This window comes from Hylobates moloch, unplaced genomic scaffold, assembly GCF_009828535.3.
Source record: "Hylobates moloch isolate HMO894 unplaced genomic scaffold, HMol_V3 SCAFFOLD_4, whole genome shotgun sequence".
Classification (NCBI taxonomy): Eukaryota; Metazoa; Chordata; class Mammalia; order Primates; family Hylobatidae; genus Hylobates; species Hylobates moloch.
The window spans coordinates 63001580-63027856 of record NW_026652279.1 but is presented as its reverse complement, the minus strand read 5'-3'; the positions used below and the strand labels follow the sequence as shown (position 1 = coordinate 63027856).

At 38.9% G+C, this 26277-nt stretch overlaps 1 protein-coding gene across 1 annotated transcript in view; it reads left to right on the top strand.

Moving 5' to 3' along the window:
* The window catches only part of ST3GAL6 (ST3 beta-galactoside alpha-2,3-sialyltransferase 6), a 69254-nt gene that overhangs the window by 26744 nt on the left and 16233 nt on the right, over positions 1 to 26277 (top strand). The window contains 4 exon segments of the mRNA XM_032150325.2: positions 16355 to 16454; positions 18811 to 18888; positions 20736 to 20839; positions 21841 to 21904. Of these exon segments, the coding sequence (XP_032006216.1) occupies positions 16355 to 16454; positions 18811 to 18888; positions 20736 to 20839; positions 21841 to 21904 (346 nt within the window).

Genomic DNA, 26277 nt, shown 5'->3' with positions numbered 1-26277 from the left:
CTGCCTCAGCCTCGCGAGTAGCTGGGACTACAGGCGCCCACCACCACGCCCGGCTAATTTTTTGTATTTTTAGTAGAGACGGAGTTTCACTGTGTTAGCCAGGATGGTCTCGATCTCCTGACCTCGTGATCCTCCCGCCTCGGCCTCCCAAAGTGCTGGGATTACAGGTGTGAGCCACCGCGCCCAGCTGGTCACTGATCTTTGATGTTACTATTGTAATTGTTTTGGGATACCACAAACTACACCCCATAAGACAGTCAACTTAATCTATAAATGTTTATGTGTTCTGAATGGACCACCGACCAGTTTTTTCCCTGTTTTTCTTCCTCCCCTTGGGCTTCCGTATTCTCTGAGACACAACAATATTGAAATTAGTCCAATTAATAATCCTCCAATAGCCTCTAAGTGTTCAAGTGAAAGGATGAGTTGCACATCTCTCACATTAAATCGAAAGCTAGTAATGATTAAGCTTAGTGAGGAAAGCATGTTGAAAGCCAGTACAAGACCAGAAACTATGCCTCTTGAGATAGTTAACCAAGTTGTGAATGCATAGGAAAAATTCTTGAAGGAAATTACAAGTGCTACTCCAGTGAATACACAAATGGTAAAGTGAAGGCCTTATTGCTGATATATAGAGAGTATTAGTGGTCTGAATAGAACATCAAACAAGCCACACAATTTTTTTTGAGCCAAAGCCTGATCCCAAACAAGGCTCTAACTCTTTTCCATGAAGACTAAGGGAACCTGCAGAAGAAAAGTTGTAAGTCATGAGGTTTAAGGAAAGAAACTGTCTCCATAACACAAAAGTGCAAGGTGAAGCAGCAAGTGTTAAAGAAGAGGCTGCAGCAAGTTATCCAGATCTAGCTAAGATAAGTGATGAAGGTGGCTACACTGAACAATAGATTTCATTGTAGACAAACAATCTTCTAGTGGAAGAAGATGCCTTCTAGGACTTTTATAGCTAGAGAGGAGAAGTCAGTGCCTGGCTTCAAAGCTTCAAAGGGCTGGCTGACCCTCTTGTTAGGGGCTAATGCAGCTGGTGACTTTTAAGTTGAAGCCAGTGCTCATTTACCATGCCGAAAATCCTACAACCCTTACAAATTATGCTAAATCAGCCAAGTGCGGTAGCTCACACCTGTAATCCCAGCATTTGGGAGGCCAAGGCAGGAGGATCACTTGAGCACAGGAGTCTGAGACCAGCCTGGGAAACGTAGGGAGAACCCACCTATTAAAATATAATTATCCTAAATCTACTTGGCCTGTGTGCTATAAAGGAACAGCATGGTTTACTGAATAGTTTAAGGCAGTTATTAAGACCTGCTGCTTAGAAGAAAAAGATTGTTTTCAAAATATTATTGCTCTACAGTGCACCTAATTACCCAAGAGCTCTGGTGGCATTGTATGAGGAGTTTAATGTTGTTTTCATGCCTGCTAAAACAACGTCTATTCTATGAATAGTCTTTTGAATCAAGGAATAATTTCAATATTCAAGTCTTATTATTTAAGAAATATAGTTTGTAAAGCTCTAGCTGCCATAGATAGTGACCCCGCTGATGGGTGTGGGTAAAGTAAATTCAAAGCCTTCTGGAAAGAATTCAACATTCTATATGCCATTGAGAACATTTGTGATTCATGGGAGGTCAAAATATCCACTTTAACAGAAGTTTGGAAGAAGTTGATTACAACTCTCATGGATGACTTTGAGGGCTTCCAGATTGTAGTGGAGGAAGAAACTGCAGATGTAATGGGAATAGTAAGAGAACTAGAATTAGCAGTAGAGCCTGAAGAAGGGACTGAATTGTTACAAACTCATAATAAAACTTTAATGAATGAGGATTGCTTCTTATGCAGGAGCAAAGAAAGTGAGTCCTTGAGATGAAATCAATCCTAGTGAGAATGCTCTGAACTTTGTTGAAATGACGACAAAGGGTTAGGAATAGTAGATAAATTTAGTTGATAAAACAGTGGCAGGGTTTGAGAGGATTGGCTGTGATTTTGAAAGAAGTTCTGTGGCTAAAATGCTATCAGAGCATTGCATGGTACAGAGAAATCTTTCATGAAGGGAAACGTCATTGTTTTATTTTAAGACATTGTCACAGCCACCCCAACCTTTAGCAACCAGCAGCCTGATAAGTTAGCAGCCATAAGCACTGAGTCAAGATCATCACTAGCAAAAAGATTAGAACTCAATGAAGGCTCAGATGATCAATCGTTAGCATTTTTAGCAGTAAAATATTTTAAAATTAAGATATGCACATTGTTTTTTAGACACAATGCTATTACCGCACACTATAGACAGTGTTGTATAAACATAACTTACATCCATTGGGAAACTGAAAAATTCGTGACTTGCTTTATTATGATATTTGCATTATTGCATTGGTCTGGAACTGAACATGCAATATCTCTTCAGTGTGTCTGAACTTACTTTTTATTTATTTGTTTATTTTTTTTGAGACGGAGTCTCGCTCTGTCGCCCAGGCTGGAGTGCAGTCGCATGATCTCGGCTCACTGCAACCTCCGCCTCCCGGTTCAAGCGATTCTCCTGCCTCAGCTTCCCGAGTAGCTGGGACTACAGGTGCCTGCCATCGTGCCTGACTGATTTTTTGTCTTTTTAGTAGAGACTGGGTTTCACCATGTTGGCCAGGATGGTCTCGATCTCCTGACCTCGTGATCCACCCGCCTCGGCCTCCCAAAGTGCTGGGATTACAGGCGTGAGCCTCCGCGCCCAGCCTGAACTTATATACTAGATTGAACATAATAAACTGTGAAAATGCAGCTAAATTGTGTGGGGAGGCTTAAAAGATAAGAGTTATTTCAACAAGCTCTGTCTCAACATCTTGTCTTTGAAGATAAGGATGTTGCCATTTTTTCTAGTATAGGGAGGGTATCTTCCATGTGGGAATTTCATTTTCTGCTTTTAAGAAACAGCACAAGGGTTAATGAGATATTCATGCAGTTGCTATTTTTCAAGTGCCTTTAACTTAAGTAGGCAAAATACCAGAATATTAATACCATAATAATGGACTTAAAATACCCCATAAACCGTGCTGTTCTTTTATAGCACACAGGCAGAGTAGATTTCGCATAATTGTTTTTAACGTCTTAAAGAGCATGCATTTTGTGTGTGCGTGTGTGTGTGTATGTGTGTTAGTCTTGTGTAAAAATAGCTGTAGCAAGAGAGGTTTGAGATTTTTTCAATTTTTTTTTGTTTTAGAAAGTAGCCCACGGCACATTTTTAAACTAGTTGTTCTAATACTTCACCCACACTTCTTTTTCCTTCACTTTCTTCTAGATATTTTTATTCTTCTTGATCTCCTCCTCATTCTCCTCTCTCTTTCTGTCCCTTCCTCTTCTAATGATTTTCAGAGAAATAGCTACTTCTCTCACCTCACCTCTGCATTTCAAAATAAAGCTGTGTGTATGTGTGGAGAGAAGCTGGAAAAGAAGACAGATGGTTCTTTCATTACCAGGTTACTTGGGATTAATTGAGCTGGGTATGTTATTATTTTTAAGGAGACTGAGCTGGGTCCTTTGGAAAGCTAGTTCTGAAAGGCAGGCAGTAATGTAATATGTACTGTTGGGTTTTTTGTTTTGTTTCTGTGTTTGATAATTTCATCATCCTGTAAAGCATTTTTTAGGATATCAGAAGTGAGTTTACTAAAATGGCGTTTTCCTTAAATTTTTAAAAATGACTTTACATTTTTCTGGGGCAGCTGAACCATTCTTAGAAACATACTATCTTTATGTTTTATTTCAGCATTTGCAAGTGAGGAAGCAGCACAACCCCGGGTCTTAGATAATTTCTAACAGAGAGGCCCCAGCAATTCAGCAGGCAGCATCCTGAGTCTTTGGCAGCCTGGTCCCTCTTTAGCAAATTCTCCACCTTTGCGAACAGAGGGTCTTTAGGACACAGATTCTTAAAAGTGCAGGTAAGCAAAGGCAACACCACCATTGTCTCAAATTGCTTAAATGTAAACTTGAGCACTTGTAATGTTCTTATATAATGTTTCTCTTGTGGGTGATGTTAAAATCCCCTCTTCTATGAATACAGGTGCCTGCTATTTTTTCTCTTACTAGTTTTGCAGGCTGGGGGCCTATAAGACTGCTAATGTAACCCATGACCCTTCAGCATATCCCACAGTTGAGCTATGAGAGTCTTAAATATTATTTTTGTTCTCAATTGAATGGGCCTTCTCTGGGACTCTTCTTAACCAATACATAAGTGAGGAGTAAGAAAACTCTTAAAATTAGAACATTATATGCATCACAAATATTGTAGAAATTCTGCTGTTAACCAGCTTTATATTGGGCAAGAGGGTTTCCCTCTTTGGGCCTTGTTTTCTCAATAGAATTAATTCCAGTTCTCTCTCTGTCTTTAAGTGCAACAATTAATGATAGTTTCATTAAAGTACCTTCTAATTTTTTAGGCTGATTTTTCTTACTTTTTTGGAATCCTGTGCACAGATTTCAGACATCAATGTATAACTTTATTCTGAAAAAAAGATCTAGAGTTCAGATGTCTACCAGGAATGAACTACATGTTTTACCCATGAATGTATGCAGGCACTCAATGATTTATTAAGGTTCATCAGAGAATGATTCTTCTAGCAAATTTGTTTGGAGATCTTTTTGGGAAAGACACTTATTGACTGATAACATTATGCTTTAGTAGTGCTGGCCAATATGGACCCTCATAATCGTCTTGTGATTTAGTCCTAGGGAACCTCTTAACCTCTTGCTTGTTCCCACTGAGATTGCTCATGAGGGTTTCAAAGTCCTTCCCCAGCATGGTCCTTAGCCACTGGACTTGCAGAACTCTTGAGGACCTGAATCAAGGCTGGAGGCAGGGCTGGGTCCTCAGGTTTTACTGCCAGCAACATCTCAATTTAGTGGAGTCTGGACTGTAATCATCTTGGTCATTTGTAAAGCTGTTTTTCCTGTCAGTCTTTACCGTTTCTGGCATCAAAAAGATGGAAGTATTTTGAGAGTCTTTGTGATGCTCCTGGACTCTAGTACATGCTTGGGTTCAAGTCCCAGCTCTGTCACTTACGACGTGGGTATCCCGGGGGAAATTATAACTTCTATGTGCTTTGGTGTCTTTATCTGTATCATAGGGATGACGATAAAGCCTTCTGTAAAGGTTGGTTTTGAGGATTAAAATAAGTCTATGTCTAAAGCATTTAGAACTGTTCTGTCACATAAGTGTTTAGTTAATTTTAACTCTTTTTTTTTTTTGAGATGGAGTCTTGCTCTGTTGCCCAGGCTGGAGTGCACTGGCGCAATCTTGGCTCACTGCAACCTCTGCCTCCCGGGTTCAGGTGATTCTCCTGCCTCAGCTTCCCAAGTAGCTGGGACTACAGGCATGTACCACCATGTCCAGCTAATTTGTATTTTTTAGTAGAGCAGGGTTTCACTATATGTTGGCCAGGCTGGTCTCGAGCTCCTGACCTCTAGTGATCCACCTACCTGGGCCTCCCAAAGTGCTGGGATTACAGGCATGAGCCACTGTGCCTGGTCCTAATTTTAACTGTTTTTATTGGCACCTGTCGCACAGTGTTTATTCTTCTGTCATTCTCTAGCCTAGGGTGAGAAAAATTCCAGTCTTTATCCTTACCTTGTTAAACATTGCTTAAGTCACCGTGGTATTTGCTTCAACACCTAGGACACAATATCTGAATCCTTCTCAACATTATAATGGATCCGAATGAGAATGAAACCTATTTCCTGAAACCTATTTGCCAACTCAGATTATTTATAGAGTTCTTGATTTTTATTTTTTTGCTTCAAAACATAAATTTGAAATGTTATTTACAAATCTGAGTTTTTTTGTTTGTTTTTACTAAATTTCAGAGCAGTTTTATTAGGAAAAGCATAAAAAAGATATGGTTTCTATAGCCAGAAATAGGGTCTAATTCTAAGATGAGTTTTGCCAGCGAATTAATACTATTTTGAATGCCTTTCACTTTATTTTTTATTTATTTTATTTTTATTTTTATTTTTTTTGAGACGGAGTCTCGCTCTGTCACCCAGGCCGGAGTGCAGTGGCGCAATCTCGGCTCACTGCAAGCTCCGCCTCCTGAGTTCACGCCATTCTCCTGCCTCAGCCTCTCCGAGTAGCTGGGACTACAGGCGCCCGCCACCACGCCCGGCTAATTTTTTGTATTTTTAGTAGAGACGGGGTTTCACCGTGGTCTCGATCTCCTGACCTCGTGATCCGCCCGCCTCGGCCTCCCGAAGTGCTGGGATTACAAGCGTGAGCCACCGCGCCCGGCCTGCCTTTCACTTTATATTCAAAAGCAGATAGATGAGTAAAGCTTCCTGTCACAGATACTTTAAGATGTTAAAATGATTGTGCAGCAATAATAGAACAGTAATGGAAACTTAATTTTTTGAGGCTATTATTAGCACAAAGTCATGAGTTCTTTAGTGTCTCTACCAGGACATTAGGAAGCTAATTTTTTAGGAAGGGCTTGGTGTATGGGAAGCTAATACTTCACTAATTTTAAAAGAAGAATTAAAACAAGATTAGGAGAATCTTTACCATGAGCCAGATACTTACCTAAGTATTTTATATTTACCACTTGTAATAGCTCTATTAGGAAGTATTATTATTCTTATTTTACAGCCAAGGAAGCTGAAGTATAAAAAGATTAGGCAAATTCCCAGGGTGATACAACTCATCAGAGGAAGAGCTGAGACTCAAACTCAGGGGGTCTGATTGCCAAGCAAACAATCTTAACACCGAATTATGCTACTACCTACAAAGAATAAATTGCCAATGAATTATTAAGACCAAATCATGGAAGTCTTAAATACCAGGCAAAGTGACAAGATGAGAGCTGCACTTTGAGGATTTTTTGCCAAGTACAGCGTGTGGGCTGGTTTAAAGGGAAGAAAGATTAGGGATCATTGCTAGTAGCTAAGGTGAGAAGTGATGAGAACATGGGTTTAGGAAACAGGATTAAGATAACAGCTTGAAAACACCTATATTTAGGTGGACAGAGGAAGAAGAAGAAATCTAGAAACACAGGCAGAGAAGTAGAGGAGGGAGACTGTGTAGTGCCACCAAGGGAGATTCTGGAACTGAAAACCATAAAGATCAGAGAGGATTGGAACAAAAACAAAGATGAGTGGGTTTGGAGATAGTAATTTATTTATTTATTTATTGACTTTTTTACTCATGAAATAAGTAAATATTATTGTGCACCCATATGAGACAGGAATTGTGCTGGAGGGGAACCCGTGTAAAATGTTCTTCTTTATTACCAACTTTGCTACTTATTAGCAAGATAGCCTTTGACAAGTTTTTTTTTTTAAACTTTTCAAAATCCTGGCTGCCTCTTCTGTAATTCTTGATACATAAGTCCTTACTGTGTTTAAATGCCCCCAACTCTTACAATCTGCCCAGCTCTAAGATCTGTAATTCTTGGGTTCAAGTTGTAAATTGCAATAATTGGAAATATAGTAAATATGTGGCCAGTGATTCAGTTGGCACTTAGGTGAATCAGAAGGAGATGTAAAATAAGATGTGTGTCCTATAGGTGTAATGTGAATGGAGGAATCCTACATATTTTCCCTCAAAAATACTGGTAGTATCATACTGACACTAATAGTAGATGGAAGGATGAGACTGAAAATAATACAGGAAAGACAGTGTCCAGGGAATTAAAACAAAACAAAACAAAACAAAAAACCCCACAAACATTCCCTAGAGTGGTGAGGGAAATTTTTCTCAAAGCCACTTATTTTCAAAGGGAATCTGACTAGTTTCTTCAGAGAAACATCTGTTGATTGAAAACTTTCAAAGGTCAAGCCCTAAAGACTCTTAAAAGATGTAGCATAAAACTTAGAATGAGCTGCCAGTTCCCCTCAAAAACTGTTTTCTGTGAAGCGCTGATCTTCTCGGCTGGATACAATTCCTTTTTTCTCTGACCTTCTCCAGCAGTGCTTCTCAAACACACAGATCACATGGGGTTTGCCAAAATCCACTTGACTCAGTGGATCAAAGGTTGGAGCTGAGACTCTGCAGCTCTACCAACTTCCCAGGTGATGCCAGTACTGCTGGTCCATGGACCACACTTTGAATAACAGAGGTGTGAAATAGTTTGCTTTAATTCTTATACCAGATAATGGAAATAATTTTGAAGCAGTATAACAGCTCCTTCACAAGACTGTGAGCTCTATTCTCCATATCCTAAAGTCGAGTACGTACACATTATGAAATGCTTGATATTAATAGAGAAGAGATTCTTACCTCGGTCAGTGATTTGTATTATTCAATAGCAGTAATAATTTGAATTGGTATAGGTAGGGCTTTTTTTTAAACTGAGATAAGCACCAGCATGCAATATAACTGAGATAGGCACCAGAATGCAATATAAAATTTTCATATAAAGTTAAACGTGTTTACTATATGGCCCATGAAAACATATATCCACCCAAGAAGTTGCACTTGAATGTTTAATGCAGCTTTATTTACAATAACCAAAAATTGCAAAGAAACCAAATGTGTATTGCCTGGTGAACTGATAAATAAATTGTGGTATGACCATACAATGGGATGCTATTTAGCAACCAAAAGGAATGAACTCCTGGTACAAGCAACAACTTGAGCATTTTTTACAAAAGCATTATGTTAATTGAAAGAAGTCAGAAATAAGATATATATTATATGATTCAGTTTATATGAAATTTTAGAAAAGCAAAACTATAGTGATAGCAGATCAGGCTGCTGGGGGCCAGGAAGTGGGAAGAAGGAAGTAACTACAAAGAGGAACAAAGGAACTTTTGGGGTTGATGACAATGTTTAGAATCATGACTTCAGTGGTTGTTACCTGATACACATAAAAGTGGCGAATTTTAGTGTATAAAAATTTTATCCTCAGCTACTCAGGAGGCTGAGGCAGGAGGATTACTTGAGCCCAGAAGTTAGAGACCAGGCTGGACAGTATAGTGAGACTCTGTCTCAAAAAAAGGAAAAAAATGAATAAAGCCAATTTTAAAAATTAGACACAGTCTGGGTGTGGTGGCTTATGCCTGTAATCCCAGCACTTTGGGAGGCCAAGGTGGGTGGATCACTCGAGGTTAGGAGTTCGAGACCAGCCTGGCCAACATGGCAAAACCCCATCTCTATTAAAAATACAAAGAATTAGCCGGGCATGGTGGCACGTGCCTGTAATCCCAGCTACTTGGGAGGCTGAGGCAGGAGAATTGCTTGAACCTGGGTATGGAGGTTGCAGTGAGCCAAGATTGCATCACTGCCCTTCAGCCTGGGCAATAGAGCAAGACTCCATCTCAAAAAAAAAAAAAAAAAAAAGCCACAGTCATCAACCTGTTAACAACATCTAATGCTTCTTGGAAGCTGACATCTTATTAGCAGGATGTTAATATGAGAATACAGGGACAATTTTTACTTTAAGAGAACAAATGGGCATGGAAAGAAAATGTGAATAAACAGTAGAAACAAAAGAAGTTCCCTAAAAGCTTACTTGTGTATTTGCAATGGACCTGAGTCTGAAGAGAGAGGTCTTGAAAACAGGAACTCCAATTCATTTATTTTTAGCATCCCATATAGTTGCTATTAGCTGAATGATATTAGTGTGTCCTGCTGTGCTATTAAAGAAGAAAATTCTGCTGAGAAGTCATTTCTCTCCTTTTTATATTCTTTGCAGTGAGCACACCCCACTTTCAGGAGAGGATCTGGTCATCTGCTTTGGCAGAGGGCTTATCTTTAATTAAGTGAAAAGATCTGTCTACATGTGCTAAGGATGATACCTGTTGAAAAGCTGAAAGAGACGGGTGTGTGTGCATATGTGTGTAGGAACCAGCTTCATATCATTGTATTAGCAGAAGAGTTGGGGGAGGAGAGGGAAAGAAAGTTAATTATACATGTTCCCTTTCTGCAATGCAGAAAGAAGACAGTTATGTTCTTAGAAATCCATCAAAATGTATACAGCTGATCTAATTTGTTGAAACTACACAACTCAGTATTTTTGGAGGGGGGCATAAATCAGATTTTCTGTTAATTTACTCAGCAATGTCAGAGTTTTTTCTTAACTTGTATTAAATAGCATTAGTTTATAACTTCAGATTAAATTTAGCCTTTTCGTTGTAATATTGTATGTTTAAAAAATCTGTATGTGCTGTTTTTTATTTCTTTAATTATGGCCTATTGAGAATTTCTTTGTCCTTCTAGCAGAAAATCCCATCAACCAGACTACTGATTCCTTAAGATTTCTCTCTTTAATTATGAGATTAATAGCTTTTCATATTATAATGTTTCTAAAGAAGTGTGTTTGATAAATGCATAATTTAATGTGTATCGTCCCCTTGTTTTATTTTTAAAAGATATTATTAAATGATTATTAACAGTTCATACTCTTAAAAATATGGTTATTACAGTTTTCTATAAGCCACAATTTAAAAGTGTGGGCTTTGAAATCAGATCTCAGTTTGAATTCTGGCCAGTGCTCTGGGTATTAAACATATCTAGCATGGGGATGAAAATATCCGTGATTTCATCCTTATGTGAAACAGGGCTTAGTACTGTGCTGGCCATTTAGTAAGTGGTTAATAAACTGTGCTATCATTTACATGATCATCGCTGCCAGAGGTTGTAGATCCTTGGGATATGAATGAAGCTGCTGTCACACATTTGGACTATCTAATTAGTAATAAGGACCAAACCTAAAAGAGAGGTAGTAAATGAATTGAGGAGGACTGAGGCCTTTCCATTAGTCACTGTGGAGTCCTGTATGTCTACATTAAGGCTTAGGTTACATGGAGATGGCTGGGTCTGTGAGGCTTAGGCTTAGGGGACCTATGAGGTTGGACCAAAAAAAATCTAGACATTAATGCATGGCTAGAGTTGGAGGTTCTGTTGTAGATTTGCTCATGTGGGCATGTGACTGCAGATTATAATCACAAACTGAGTAATAAGTACAAAGAGGAAGGAAGGCAGGATGTGAAATCTGTTGGCCATGTTCCACACAGTCTGGAGTGTGTGTCAGTGTGAGCTGAAGACCAGCAGAGACCAGGATGGATGAGGGCCTGTCCAGGGGCTGAATGGACACAGGTGTCAACAGGGCCACCTGGTAAAGGTATGGAGGTGAGCCATGAACAAGGTTACCTGCTTAAGGGGAAGGTTGTGGCTGAAATCTAGATGCTGCTGAGATATTAGACATTAGGTGCCCACAGGCTGTGTGGAGGTAGGAGGGGGATGTGCTTCTCTTATTTGCACAAAGATGTGAGTTACTGAGGAGTATTATTGAACAGCAGCATGTTGGGTGTGAGAAGAGACATAGTAGTAGAAAGAGTAGGATGTCTGCCACTGAGGAAGCAGGAAACAGAAGGTTGCCTCACCCCAGAGCAGATGGGGACATGGTTTAGGATCCTAGTGACTAAAAAAAAAAAAAAAATTGGCAGTTTGGCTGCAGAGCTGCTAGGGTGACTAGGAAAGATAAGAATGCAGATGTTGGAAAAGTATGGTATAGTTTAAGCACCCAGGTCTTCAGACTCAGGTCCATTGCAAATACACAAGTAAGCTTTTAGGGAACTTCTTTTGTTTTTACTGTTTATTCACATTTTCTTTCCATGCCCATTGGTTCTCTTAAAGTAAAAATTGTCCCTGTATTCTCATATTAACATCCTGCTAATAAGATGTCAGCTTCCAAGAAGCATTAGATGTTGTTAACAGGTTGATGACTGTGGCTTATTTTTTTTTTTTTTTGAGATGGAGTCTTGCTCTGTTGCCCAGGCTGAAGTGCAGGATGGGCAACAGCAGGAACCCAGGTCCAGTGGATGAGATGACCAGGATCACTACTGGATCCACAGGAACCTGACCCAACTGTTGAGCTGCTAGTCGAGGGCGCCTCAGACTCTCTTTCCGTGGGTCAGAATCAGTCCCAGTGCCTGGAGTGGCTGGGCTTGCAGATAGGTATTAGGAAGCACCTGCTTCCAGATTGAAACGGAACTGGGGATGGAGACAGGCAGGTGAGGTTTGTGTGTGCTCAGCGTCTGGAATAGAGAATGCCAAGGGTCTTTCTTCCTTGGTGTTGCATATTGACTGAGATACCCACCGGGTTTTTCTATTAGGTTGGTTTTAAACGACAAAAACCACAATTACTTTTGCACTAACCTAATGCTTGATAAGTAGAACAACGTTTCTAGAATTATTGCTGAACATGCTTTTTTCTAACTGTTTGGAAAAGCAAGCTCCCTTTAGTTTGAGAAAGCATTAGGAGAGTCTAAAAAAAAACCTGACATTTTTTCAAGTGTTTCTCCATAGAGTTTGTTTTGTTTTTATAAACAATGCTAGCATGGGTGGGAGGAGCAGAACTGGGAACAGGGTTGGTTGGGAGTAACAGGCTTTTATTTCAGCTGAGTTTGAATGAAAAGTATTACAAGCTTTATCTCCATTTCATCAATTACTAGAATTTATATTGCTTAAGGAGCTTGCAGGATTGAGAGGTTGGAGAAATGTTCAGTAATGTTTAGTCTGGTAGCAAAAGGAGGGGCCTGTGCTCACTTGTGAAAGCTCACATCTAGGGGGAGGTAGTATAATGCATGGCCTGTGGCCTGATAGAGACAGATTTGAGTCCTCGTTCTGCTACTTCTCAGCTCAGCAAAGTCGTTGCTTCTCCCAGAGTTTTGGTTTCCTCCTTTATAAAATCGGAATTGTAAGTCTGCTACTTCTTTTGCAAGATGGTTGTCAGGATGTCATGAGGTAATACACCAAAAGCAATTATCACATGCCTTGGCACAGGCTAAGCACTCATACATCTTAATGCTTCTAATCAGTTGTTATTCATTGAGCATTTACCACATGCTAGGCATTTAGGGTAAAAAAAAATAATACAAAGCATCTAGTTATGGGATCTGTATCTGTTAACAGTCTCTGTATTTCAGAAATTCTTCCATGGTTCTATTGTATGTCTTAGAGCAGTGATTCTCAAAATTTAGTGTGCATAAGAATCAAATTGGTGGATGCTGTTTAAATGCACATTCCTGAGCTCCAGAGATTCAGATTAAGTAGAGGCTCAGGAGTGTGCATGTTAACAAGTCCCTGCCTGGTGCAGACTCTTGAGCCTGCCCTAGAGTCACCTCCTTTCACCAATATCTGAATTTACCCTTCTAGACTTCAAGATACCAATGGAACACCATTAGGAATTTTCAGATTAGAATTATCTCTTTTAGATTTGCCTTGTGCTTTTTATCTTGAGAGACAGGATAACACCAGGAATGGAACCCTGAGAAAGAAATGATTGAACCATAAATCTATTTCTGTCTTCCTTAAACTGTGTGACCTCAGACAACTCAACCTTATAAACCTTCAGTTTTCCTCATTCATCAAGAAGACAACACCTGCACACCCATCTAACAAGCTTATTTTGAGCCTTAAATGGAGGGATGGACATATAAAAGATTTTTTATGAACTTTAATGCTCCACACAAAATATGCTTTTACTGGTAAAGCAAAATGAAACTGTTGTCAAGATTGAGTTTAATTTGGCATATATAGGTTACTTATACGTTGGGTTACGTATCTTAGTTGGAGAATGTGTGAACATTTGTCCTCTGCCAATGAGTCCTTCTCTCCCTTGCCATCCTCTACCCACATTTTTGTAAAGGATGTTTTAGGGACCCTGATTTTAGGAGCATCTGCAGCCACAAAGCTGGCATTGGTCGTGTTTAATGTCAAGATCTTGAAAACTCTTTGTTTTGGTAATCAAAGCTATATTAAAGGGCTTTATGTCTTTTTAAAGCAGATAACCTCTTAAATTCTGTTTTTTCTTTGAATGTTTTTGCTCAAAGCAAGATGCCCTTCCACTTATAGAATATAATTAGATAATTGGTTTATTTGTGGAAGCTTTTTCCTGTGAGCAAGCAGAGGAACCATGTTTATCACAAGGATATCCTGGCTGGCCCATGTCCTTTGCAACTTGAATACTGAAGCTGTGAATTGTACATGAAATACAAGAGTGCCTTAACTTCCTAAATGTTTTTCAGGTGGTGTATGCAGTAGCTGTTCAAGAGTGGGTTCGTTTTATTGTTTGAAAACAGAGCATTCTCTCACACTTCTTTGTTTTTAATTAGACCACATATTAGTGAATGAAAAACAACAAAACAATAACACAAGTCTCGCTTACCCATACCTCCGTGTTCTGTAGAATAATACATAAATTGCCCAAAGAGTATGTTTTGGAGAATACATAGGAATTTTGACTTGTAAATACTGACTTCTTTCCCTAGACCTTCATATACTGTCTTAGATGTAAATACATTAAAAAATTTTGCTGATACTGGTAAGTTTTATCCTTGTTGGATCTTTGCATAAATGTCATTCTTTTTTTTTTTTTTTTTTTTGTGAGATGGAGTCTCACTCTGTCACCCAGGCTGGAGTGCAGTGGTGTGATCTTCGCTCACTGCAACCTCTGCCTCTTGGGTTCAAGCAATTCTCTGCCTTAGCCTCCTGAATAGGTGGGATTGCAGGTGCCTGCCATCACGGCTGGCTAATTTTTTTGCATTAGAGACAGGGTTTCACCATCTTGGCCAGGTTGATATTGAACTCCTGACCTCGTGATCCACCCGCCTTGGATTCCCAAAGTGCTGGGATTACAGGTGTGAGCCACCACACCCAGCCAAATGATGTTATTCTTAGTGGAGCCTTAAATGTTTAATTTGAGCATTTAATAAGATGTTCATCACTATTTTGGCCCATGGTAAACTGCCTTCCAGGACAGTCTAATAACCCAAAGAGGTAGATGGTGTGTTCTCACTTGTAAACACGTGAGGACCCTCAGGTCAGAAGAGGTAGACTGATTTACCTTAGGCTTCCCACACCGTATGTAGAGTTAGGCTGTCAATCTTGTCTTCTGATTTCCAACCAGTGTTGACTCTTCACAGGGGTCATGTGTACCTAATTAGAAGTATGTGTAAACTAAAGTTTTCTCATTAACTTGCTTATTTATTTGCTTTCTCCTAACATTGTTTTCATTTCTAACTAATTTAGAATAGTGGCATGTCGGGGTGGTGACTGCATTAATAGCAGTGAGAAGCAACAGCTGACAGCAAGGGAGGGGTGAAAAGGAACTCAACCAGATAATCATGCCAGTTTAGGACTGCTTAGCAAATGGCCCCACACACCCATTAGCTGCAGAGGGTTTCAACTGTAAGAAAGCCCAGAACAATTATATTTGTTGAGCTGACCCCATATTATCAAGAAAAGTTTAAGTTATGTTTAGTATATTCTACTTATGAAGGCAAAGGGAGAGGTTTATTTTAAGATTTCCATTTGAACATATTTACCATTAAAAAGAAGGCAACGCCACATTATTTGGAAATTTATTCAGCCAGACTCCCAGGTTCTATACTGCATTGCCATGATTGAGGTTAATAGGCATGGATAGGAGTGAAAGGAGTGGCACATGCAATTGTTTAGATGAACTAGAAACTTGATAAGGGAGACAGAGAAGCAGTATACCCGTTTAAAGTCACAGGCGTTGAAATAGGTCTATTATGGAACCATATGTTAAATTTGCCTTTTACATTTAATTACATAAGACAGTGGAAACTTTTCCTTTTTTCCTTTGAAGCAAAAGAGAAAACTAAACATGTTTTATAGGTTTTCAAAATATATCTATAAAGGCTTTTTTTGCATTTACATTTTAGAGAGGATTGTGTCAAGGTTTTTGTCTGTCTGCAAATATGTAATGAACAATATTGTCAATTTAATACAAAACAAGCAAGTAGCTGAATATACCTGAACTATGATGTGGAAAAATCAAATAGGTGGATCTAAAAGTATATAAAAATTGAGGATGAGGGAAATGTTTTTTCAGTAGCTTTTTTCCTCAGTTTTTAAAAATTAGAAAAATGACTTGTAAACATGATAATGTATACCATTTTAACATCATTTCAAGCACTGAAGAAATGAAATATTCACAGCTTAAGGCATCTATTCACTTTCTACTGAGAGAGAAAATAGATAGGTTTTAATGTTTGTGTAAAAAGTTTTGGATATGGAATAGATGTGTAAAATTTTATTCTGGAGGAATTATTTCTTTCTTACCTAACATGAGAAAGTAGTAGGGAGGCCCCTACCTTTGAGACCGTGGAACTGTTTATTGGCCTAAACATATATTATGCTGTGCTTATTGATAAAAGGAGAGACAGAAAAAACATTATCTTTCTGCACGTTTAGTGAGTATTTCCAAAATTACATGCCCGCATCATTTTTTTCTATAGTTCCTTTTGTATATTTTTTCCAGTAATGCTTATATTTGAGCCATTATGAAAATCCATTTGTATAACAACCTGGCCTTTGCTTTGAACTTCATTCCTTGTGTTTCAGGTGAGCCAGCCATGAGAGGGTATCTTGTGGCCATATTCCTGAGTGCTGTCTTCCTCTATTATGTACTGCATTGCATATTATGGGGAACGAATGTCTATTGGTAAGTTTCATTTTGTTATTTAAAAATAACTCTCAACCTAGTCTTTCACACAAATCCACAAATTATAGTAGAGGGTCCTATTAAAAAAACTTGTACCATTGTAACATTTTGAATATTTTCTTGCTTTCCGTTGTAAATTGGGGTTTTACCATTCCAGTATCCTACAGATTGTATCTCGAACAATTTAAAAGTTGACAAGCAGCACCTACTTTCTATTGACTTCTCAGTGAAGCCATGATGTTAACCATCTTTGGGTTATAACATTCTTTCTTTATGCTGTAGATCATCTCCTTGAGTTAATGGAGTAATTATTGGGCTCAGTGATACTTAACTTTTGGAACCTAAAATGCTTGCATAAGAGATTATTGATAAAATACAGATATTACATATGGTTTCCTTTGTTTAAAAATATTTGGTGAACGATGATATATGTATCGTCTGAAATAGCTTTGACTTGAAATATCACATATAAAACTTTGAAGAGGCACAGATAGTTTTAGTGAAGAGAAAGCCTCTGCAGTAGGGATTTTGACCTTCTCATTGTCAGTCCTTTGGCTAGGAAAAAAGTTTTGATGACCTTTAAATCCCAAACGGGTGGCAGTACATAATTATGCTAAAATAAATCACATAACTTCCTGTCTTAGACAAAGAATCTATTTTTTGCCAGTGTTTCATAGTAGATCTTAGATCATGTTTCTAACTTGTGCTTACTCGATGAAAAAAAGCTGATGCTTCTGCATTTGATTTAATTACTGGTTGATTGAAAAATAATTGTAATGCTTTTCATGGAAGGACGTTAGGCAAACGGCCACTGGAAAAAACCCAATGCCAGGTGGGTAGTTTTGGCCCTAAAGTTTTAGGCTTTGGACCCAAATATCGGGCTAGAGAATTTTGAAGTCTGATTATGTACTAAATGAGGACTACATCAAGGGGATCTTTCCCTACATCTTTGCCACATTCTCTGTCCTACCCTTAGTATTGGAAGACAAAAATAGAAGAGAAAGCAAAAAGCTTACTAGATTGCTACTTTCCTACAAATCCTATTGTTGGTCACGGGGAAAATGATAAGGTGATGAAAAGGATCTAAATCAGCAGTCTTTTGTCATCAGGGTTGAAGTGACCATGTCACTCCTCAGCTAACATATTACTATAGTCACAGCAAGTACCTTGGGATATTAGCTCAGACAGTTGTTTGTGCAATGAACTTGCTTCCTTAAAAATGATGTAAGACATATAATTGTGTTTTTCTTTTAAAAAGTCACCCAAAGGTTGTCTTCATAATATCCTAAAACTGTTTTCTATGTTTTAATGACTTTAGAAATCAAATAATACCTTCATGTTATCCTCCAAATATAATTGAGATTTTTTGGTCTAGTGTGCTGGTCCACCATATTTATGTACCTTCCTTATGTATAAATCAAGGAGTCCTTGCCATTGTGGTATTCACAAAAGATGTTTTCCTGTGTAAGGAGTTTACTAGCCTCATAGTTTAGAAACCTAGCAGTTCTAACTATGGGGATTTTTGTACCCACAAAAATGCAAAATTGTGTCTGTCCATGAAGAGTTTAGGATATTTCCTTCATTTTGAATTCTGCTGATTATAGAAGAAAGTTGATTAGTTTTTAAATACAAATTCTTCACATAATTGATGATCATTAATAAGTTTTTGTATTAAGCTGTTTTCCTCTTTCCCGGCTAAATCTGGATCCTGCCATCCACCACCCTTTCATTTATTTTCCTTGTTGTGCTCTGTCATGTTTCACAATATCCTTTTAAATTGTGGAGACAAGTACTCCATTCAGGAGCACACAAGGGCCTAACTTATGCCAAGAATAGAGAAGAGTTAGAAATGACTCTCAATAGTGTGATTTGTAGAGTCCCCCGGATCCCAAGGCAAGGGTCTGTGGAACCTGCTCAGGTCAGGTGTTTCTGTGGGGTTGGCTGCTGGTGTGTGTCAGCAGATGTGGCAGGAGGAGGTAAATAGCCACGTGCCCTTGGGGTGAGTTTGGATTTCTCCAGCTTTCAGGGACTCCTAAAAAGTGAGCCTGGTTGCGGCTTCTACAATTCAGTAATCCTGGCCCTTTTCTGAAGGTCCTTTGAATCATTGCTCTTGGAATCACTTCTTGGTTGTTCATCACCTCAGCCTTTCCACCCTCCCTTCCCTTACATCCATGAATCTCAGGTGTGTGTAGGGCTTGGAGAAGGTACTGGCAAACCTCAAGGGGCGCAGGGAGTATTTTTGTTTGCTGCCAGAGAACCTCGCAGTGGTGGCATGAATGAGTTCCCAGGGCATTTGCTTCCCTTTGGGCAGGGTGCCCGGTTCTGGTTTCTGACTGACGTTATTTTTGTCTCATAGGGTGGCACCTGTGGAAATGAAACGGAGAAATAAGATCCAGCCTTGTTTATCAAAGCCAGCTTTTGCCTCTCTGCTGAGGTAAAAAATACACCAGAAAAACCTGTGGCATACAAAATATTCCAAATGTGCTTGTAATCATTTTCCACACTTGTTTATTTTTTTAATGAAATCTTAGCAGTATAAAGTGGACACCCCATATTTAAGGAAGAGCTTGAATATCCTGTCTCTTTTTGTGCTTTTAGTCAGAGCTCTGCATATATTTTAAGAAAAGGCATTGAGGAACTCAATCAAACCAGTATTCTTTTCACACAGGTGAGGCTAGAGAGGTCTATTTGTGTTTGATTATAAAAAAGCGAATTGTTCTTTAGGGTTTTGTTTTTCCCCCTTGTTGCTCCCATGTTATTTTCCACCCTTATTATTTTGTGGCTTCTCCTTCCTTGCCTCTAGGTTAAACTTTTTGAGTAGAAAATTTCCCTTTTATTAACTTTTAATGAACTACATAGAATGCAAATAATGATTAATCTACATAAAATGTCAATGATTGTTGATTGTGGCTCTTGGGCTTTGTAAAGAATTTACTCTTCTATTCACGTAGGTTCTTTTCCTCCATCACTTAGACTTTGACAGATTGCTGGTCAAAATGCTCTAGATAACAAGAAATAAAAACCTGTTCTAGGCATGTTTAATTGGGTAAAACAGGCACAATCTGTTCAGCATTTTTTCTACGAAGCATTAAAAATTCATTTTTTTTCCTATTGTCTTTTATTACTGCACCTTGTTATTACTGGTTTTTAACTCTTTGGGGCTACAGATCCCTTTACAATCAATCAACTCTCTGGAAAACTGCAAATACGTAAGACTTTTTCGTATGTGATTCCAAGTGTGCAATGGCTGCTTGTAGTCTTTCCAGGGCTGTGCGTCCAGTGAGGACCACTGCAAAACTGGAATAGTGTTTTAAACTTTCTTGAACATGACTCAGGAAGAAATACATTTTACTTGGGATCTAGTGCAAACACATATTTATAAAATAAGAAAAAAAAGAATTTTTACCTTTACTACTCCAGTTATACTGCGTTCTGTTCCATTCACTTTTTAAAAAGATGCTGATCATGACTCACAAAATTGATTTTATGAGCCACATACAGGTTGCAGACCACAGGTTAAAATGCTACTCTAGAATTAAGGTACTCCATAACTTTAGTGAAAAAAGATATCCTTTCCTTTCTGAGAAAACCCAAAAGGGTTAAAGTATTTATGCAAGATTATTCAGCAAGTATGTAAGTCTACAGTGTGACAGGTAGATTTATGTTTGTGATGTGGACAGTATTCTTTGAGGGCAGTCCCCTAGAGTGTACTTGAGGCCACTTTCTCAGAAACAGAAAAGCCAGCAGCAGTTTGGAGAAGCCCTTCTGGGAAACCTGGAGCTTTTATCTTCAGTGTTATACAGAGAACATCTTTCCTTATAATTAGGCTTGGGTGTGGATTTCAGCTTTGTCATTTATGGGATAGTGACCCCAGACTTGTCATAGCTGATACAACTTCACATATATGGTACTTTTAAATTTAGAAATAGCATCAGTACTTTGATAATATGACTTTGTTTTTTCCTATATATGGCTATTATTTTATCCCTTGCTGTTGGTTTGTTTTTAAGTTTTGTTTTTCCTTCCTGAGTTGTAACATAATTTTCATCTTAGTAGCTGGAAAGTGTTTTCATTTCAGTTGTGTAGTTCCATTGAGTACCCCATTCTATGCAATATTTCAGCACGGTTTAAAGTTATTTTTAAAAATTAAAAAATTTATACATTTTCATATAGCCGGTATAACGATATGAATTATATGCTATAGTTACTTTTAGTTTTGATTTTAAAAGCTTGCAAATATAGTAGGTATTTGGCAAATCATTCTTTATCCTTTCCTTCCAGGTTTCATCAGTTTCACCCTTTTCTGTGTGCAGCTGATTTTAGAAAGATTGCTTCCTTGTATGGTAGTGATAAGTTTGATTTGCCCTATGGGATGAGAACGTCAGGTCAGTAGTATTATTCTTACCTGGTTCTGTTAAATTTGAGTGGTGTTTGATGAGAATGGCATGTTAATATAATTTTAAGGGCTTTTATTCTTTCTGCTTCCTAATGATTTCCAATGAATATGATTTTGGGATGGAATGAAATGAATTATATTTTAAAATATAAATTCGCACTCCTTTTGAGGCAGTGTAGAACCAAAGGATAACGGGGTAGATTTGTTGTTGTTGAGAAACTACTTTTTACATTTGCTCTGCCGCCATGTGATCCATGTAAGTTCTGGTGCCTTACTTTATTCTGATTTAGAATTAGCAGGAAAACCTGAGGGTTATCTTCCTACCTAGCTTCCCATGGCTTCTTTTTACCTGTGAGTTTTATCTCATCAGCGATTCTTATCTCCTTAAGCAGTCTTTTAATTTAACCAGTGGATATTTTATTTTTGTTAAGTTTAAGATAATTATTCCATCTTCTAATGATAAAACACTTTCCCTTCTGCTTGTTGATAAGTGATTGGCCCTATATAGCATTAAGTTCTAGATTTTTGAGGGATCGTAAAAGCCCAAGATGACAAGCCTACAGCATTGTGAATCAGATTTTGCTTATTCAACTGATCCTGTGAGGGCGGGGGTTGTATTTTTTGTTTTTTTTTTTAATTTTAAAACTATTTTGCAGAGAATTTGAGAATTTAATTGGGTTAAACTTACTGTTTCTATTCTAACATCAATTTCAGAATCATGTGCTATTTTAAAATTATATGATTTTTTTCAGATTAAATGCATTGTTTTTTGGGGAGGTTTTGGAAAGTGTCTTTAGAGCATTTAACATTTTGAATGGGCCTGCCGAGTAGTGCTGGCTAATTGCAGTTGTATCATTAATTTTTCACAGAATAAATCAATGTGGCCATGCTGGTTGGAAATGGGTTTGTGGGGGAGGGAGTAAGGTGGTTTACTAAGTACTAAAAATACATGATTTTCCTTTTATTCATAATACTTCATTTGTTTTCTAGCGGAATATTTTCGACTTGCTCTTTCAAAACTGCAGAGTTGTGATCTCTTTGATGAGTTTGACAAGTGAGTTTATTTCCTTGCTTCTAGTCTGGCTTTTAGCTTCAGCTAAGCTGGTTCAAAATATATACCCCAAGAAATGTAAGATGTATTTACTCAGGAAAATTTCATAGGGTTTGTGCATAACCAAAATTTCTAGTAGTAATTTGACACTTAAATACCTACAAAATTAATTTAGATGCTGCATAACTGGTTGGCTCAAAAGTTTGCAGAGTCTTGATGATGATCAACACTGGTCCCAAATCAGGACATTTTTAACCTACATTCATTTTTTTCTAAGTTGTTCCTGCTTAAGAATTAGTTCACCACCTGCTAATCAGCTCATGGCCTCCCTTTACAGGCTGTTTCCCATACTTTTCCATGCATCCTCCAAACTACTGATGAGATTCTTTCTGTTTCACTTGTTAAGGAGATTATTAGATTTTGGAAGCAGCTCTCTTCTTTTTTAATCAGAATTATATTTGAAGGACAAATATACTTGATGTTTCCTCACTACAAAAGTAATTTAGTTTTTAGACAATTTTGTCATTAAATAACCCCATATAAATCGAATTGCCAAAAATAGACTTCTTCACTGTTGGGCTTATTTTACAGAGGTAGGTTTATTTCACAAAGTTTCAAGCCACACTTTAGAATTTGGCCAGGGTGCCAGTGTGATAATATGGGTAGTCTACAGATATCAGGCCTCCATTAAAAAAAATGGCAGAAATTACCCTCTTGCCCAAGAGAATAGGAGTGCTATTTTTTGGGTGCAGAGAGTGGGGGTAGTGGATAGAGGTCTGAAAGTGTAGATGGAGTTTGCCGTAAGAGCAGCATTAGATTTTGTCCAGGTTCATCTCATTTTTCTCTGTTGGAGACCAAGATGCTTGAAGTGTGTATTTGTGTAATGTGTATTGGTTCATTTCAGTTTTTCATAATTTCAAACTATGCCATAAACCTAATCAATTTTCATTTTGATTGCATATCAACAGCAACCATGAATTTTTTTCAACCCCCAAATTTATGTAGCTCCAATTTGTAGAATATTGTTTTTTGCAGACCTTTCACATACGTGTTTTATGTTGATTCTCTCTAATTCTGTAAGTTTCTGGAGAAACTGAGGCTAGGCACACAGTTTGTTACACTTGGTAAATGCCAGACCCAGGATGTAAACCTAGATGGTTCTAACTCCAGTGCCTGGATGTCTGAGTTAAGAGTAATAAAGGTGGCGGGGTGCTGCGGCTGATGCCTGCAATCCCCCAGCACTTTGGGAAGCTGAGGCGGGCAGACCATGAGATCGGAGTTCAAGACCAGCCTGGCCAACATAGTGAAACCCAGTCTCTACTAAAAATACAAAAATTAGCCAGGCATGGTGGCACATGCCTGTAGTCCCAGCTACTTGGGAGGCTGAGGCAGGAGAATTGCTTGAACCAGGGAGGCGGAGGTTGCAGTGAGCCAAGATCCACCACTGTACAGAGCAAGACTTCATCTCAAAAAAAAAAAAAAAAAGATAAGTTGTGAGTCCTTGCAGCAATTATCTGCAAATATTTGTAAAGATGCTTGACTCTATACATGCAAGCTACTGTCAGGATTCTGGAGGATATATGACTAGAAGTTTTGTTCTTGCCTAGTTTTTATCTAAGAACTAGACTGTGCTTTATTTAGTTGCTTTCATAACCCCTTGTCCCACAGGTGTTCATCTGTTTGTGTATGCCTCCATCAGGCTAATTTTTCTCTTCTTGCTGACTTGGTCTTGCTGTTTCCTGCCCCTTTCCTCCTGTCACCAGAATCTCCCCACTCCCCACCATCATGCTAAGTTCATTTCTTATTAGCATTACCTTTGTTGGGAGAGAAGTAGAGTGTAGTTGGTGAGGAGGGATTGAAAATCATGCTGACAGCAGGAGTCCTTTAGTCTGAAGTTGCCAAGAGTCTGAAGTGAAGTAAATGTATAGTCAGAGACTCTAGATAAAGAGTGAATGGCAAGTAACCCTGTAGGATCCCCACAGAGGGAGCACAGTGGCACATGTTTTGTAACATCACAGATGTTCAGTTAGCATTGCTGAGTTGTGTGTTCGACCTGGGCAAACCTTAGAGTATTTCGAAAATAGATAAGAATATATTTATGACACTACTGTCTTCTATTTGCATAGCACTTTTCAGAGGGGTTCACATGTAGTATTAAATTTTGCCTATATTAGGCCGGGCGCGGTGGCTCACGCTTGTAATCCCAGCACTTTGGGAGGCTGAGGCGGGCGGATCACGAGGTCAGGAGATGGAGACCACGGTGAAACCTCGTCTCTACTAAAAATACAAAAAATTAGCCGGGCGTGGTGGCGGGCGCCTGTAGTCCCAGCTTCTTGGAGAGACTGAGGCAGGAGAATGGCGTGAACCTGGGAGGCGGAGCTTGCAGTGAGCCGAGATCGCTCCACTGCACTCCAGCCTGGGCGACAGAGCAAGACTCCGTTTCAAAAGAAAATAAAAATAAAAAATAAATTTTGCCTATATTTTAAGTGAGTCATTCTACCTTTATCATGTGCCCAGTGTACAACACATAGAAAAAAACAAACCAGGCTATGCCTGAGCAATACATTTTTAGTAAACTGATTGCCTGAATGCTGCCTCTGAGTCAACTTCATTCCCCAAGTGACCTTATGTAGTTCTCATTTCTCTTCTCAGCCTGGGAATAAAGCTCTAGAAGAAAGATATCTGAGAACAGTCTTTCTTTCTTAGGCAGAGAATTTAGACTGCCTTTGGCAGGAGAGTCCTCCCTGAGCCCCTGGCTTGTGGATTTGTAAGCAGGGCCCACACGTCCAAGGAGGAAGGTATTGATATTTAGGCTGGCTTGTCCTTCATCATGGGTCTGTAGGTCAGAGAGGAGGAGCTGAGGTAGAGAGGGATTACTTTCAAGTTACTGTCCTCCTTTTTCTGCTTTCTTTACTGATATTTATATAATTGCTGGCCTTGCTCTGTGCTCATTTTTTCCTACCTGTGCTCTAGAAGGCGCTTGATGTATTTTGAGTTGTAACAGCTAAGCACATTATTTTCCTTACTTTTTATTCTCCTTCCATCCTCTTTGCCCCTTCTAGAATGGGTCAGATGTTGTTGTTGTTGCTGTTGTTTCAAATCTGAATCCTTTAAGATTCTACCAGATATAAGTTGTAGTTTTGTCAGATATCTCATCCAGCATGTATGATGCCCTCAGTTGGGATAGATTCCACTGTGAACGGGAAAACTCAAAATATCAGTTGTGATTGTAAGAAGGAAGTTTTCCTTTTGTCCAGTTTTCGTGTAAATGAACTCTGCAGGTAAACTTTCCAGGGCTGGTTCTGTGAGCATCAGGGACCAAGGCTGCTTCTCTATCTTGATGCCACCATTCCTAAATATACAACTTGTTCCTTCTGGTCCGGTATGATGGCTGGAGTTCCACCAATCACACCTACCTCCCTGCCAGCCAGGAGGAGGAAAGGGCGAAGGGCATACCCCAACCCTTTAAGGCATGCCTTCTTCTTTAAGGACATCTCCCAGAAATCACGTATAACACTTCCTTACCTCCAACGATGTGCTGGAACCAGTTGGTACCAACTTGTGAGAGCTGTATCTCTTTGTATTCAGCTCCATATTTAGTGCCATCAAGGTGAAAGCTTGAAATGGCCAAGGTGAGAGTATTCGTACCATGGGAATTGGCAAACATTACAAGTCAGGGCTTTGCCCATTCATACTCCTCCCCCTCCCCCAGAACTGATTGTTAAACATTGACTAGCAACCACTGTTTGCATCCCATTGGATAGGACTCCATCACAAGGCCACCCTAGCTGGAATGTGGACCAGAAAATGTAGTTTGTATTCCAGGTGACTGTGTGCTCACCTTTAAAAGCAAACGTGATTTTAACAGATGAAGGAAACAAGATTATTGGGGAACAAATAGCTGTCTTTACCAATACTCTGCATCATTTCCCTGGTCCCCATCTGTTTTTATGCCTGGTCACTTTCAGGATTCTGAAGTCAAATATCTGACTCTGCTCTCTAACAACTGAGCTCAGTGCATCTTTTTACCTGCTGCTGCTACTGATTTCTCATGGACACAGGCTCTTCTCTTTATTCTCCAAAGCACAGCCAACATAAGGCGACTAAGTTTAACAAACTTCACTGAAGACTGAGGATTTTTTAAGAGAATTGCATCACAGAAAAGGAATACTAAAAATATGCCCATGTTCCAAGGCCTTAGTCCTTCCTGGCTGTCCATGTAGCTCCTTAGCACCAGTCTGCCCCCTAGTCCTAAGGATTATTGCTTTCTCCTCAGTGGAAGTACATCCTCACACAGCTAGAAACAGCAGCAACCCTAAATTATCAAATCTCAGCTCCCACTTAAAATGCACAGACAAGCTCCCCATCCCCAACCA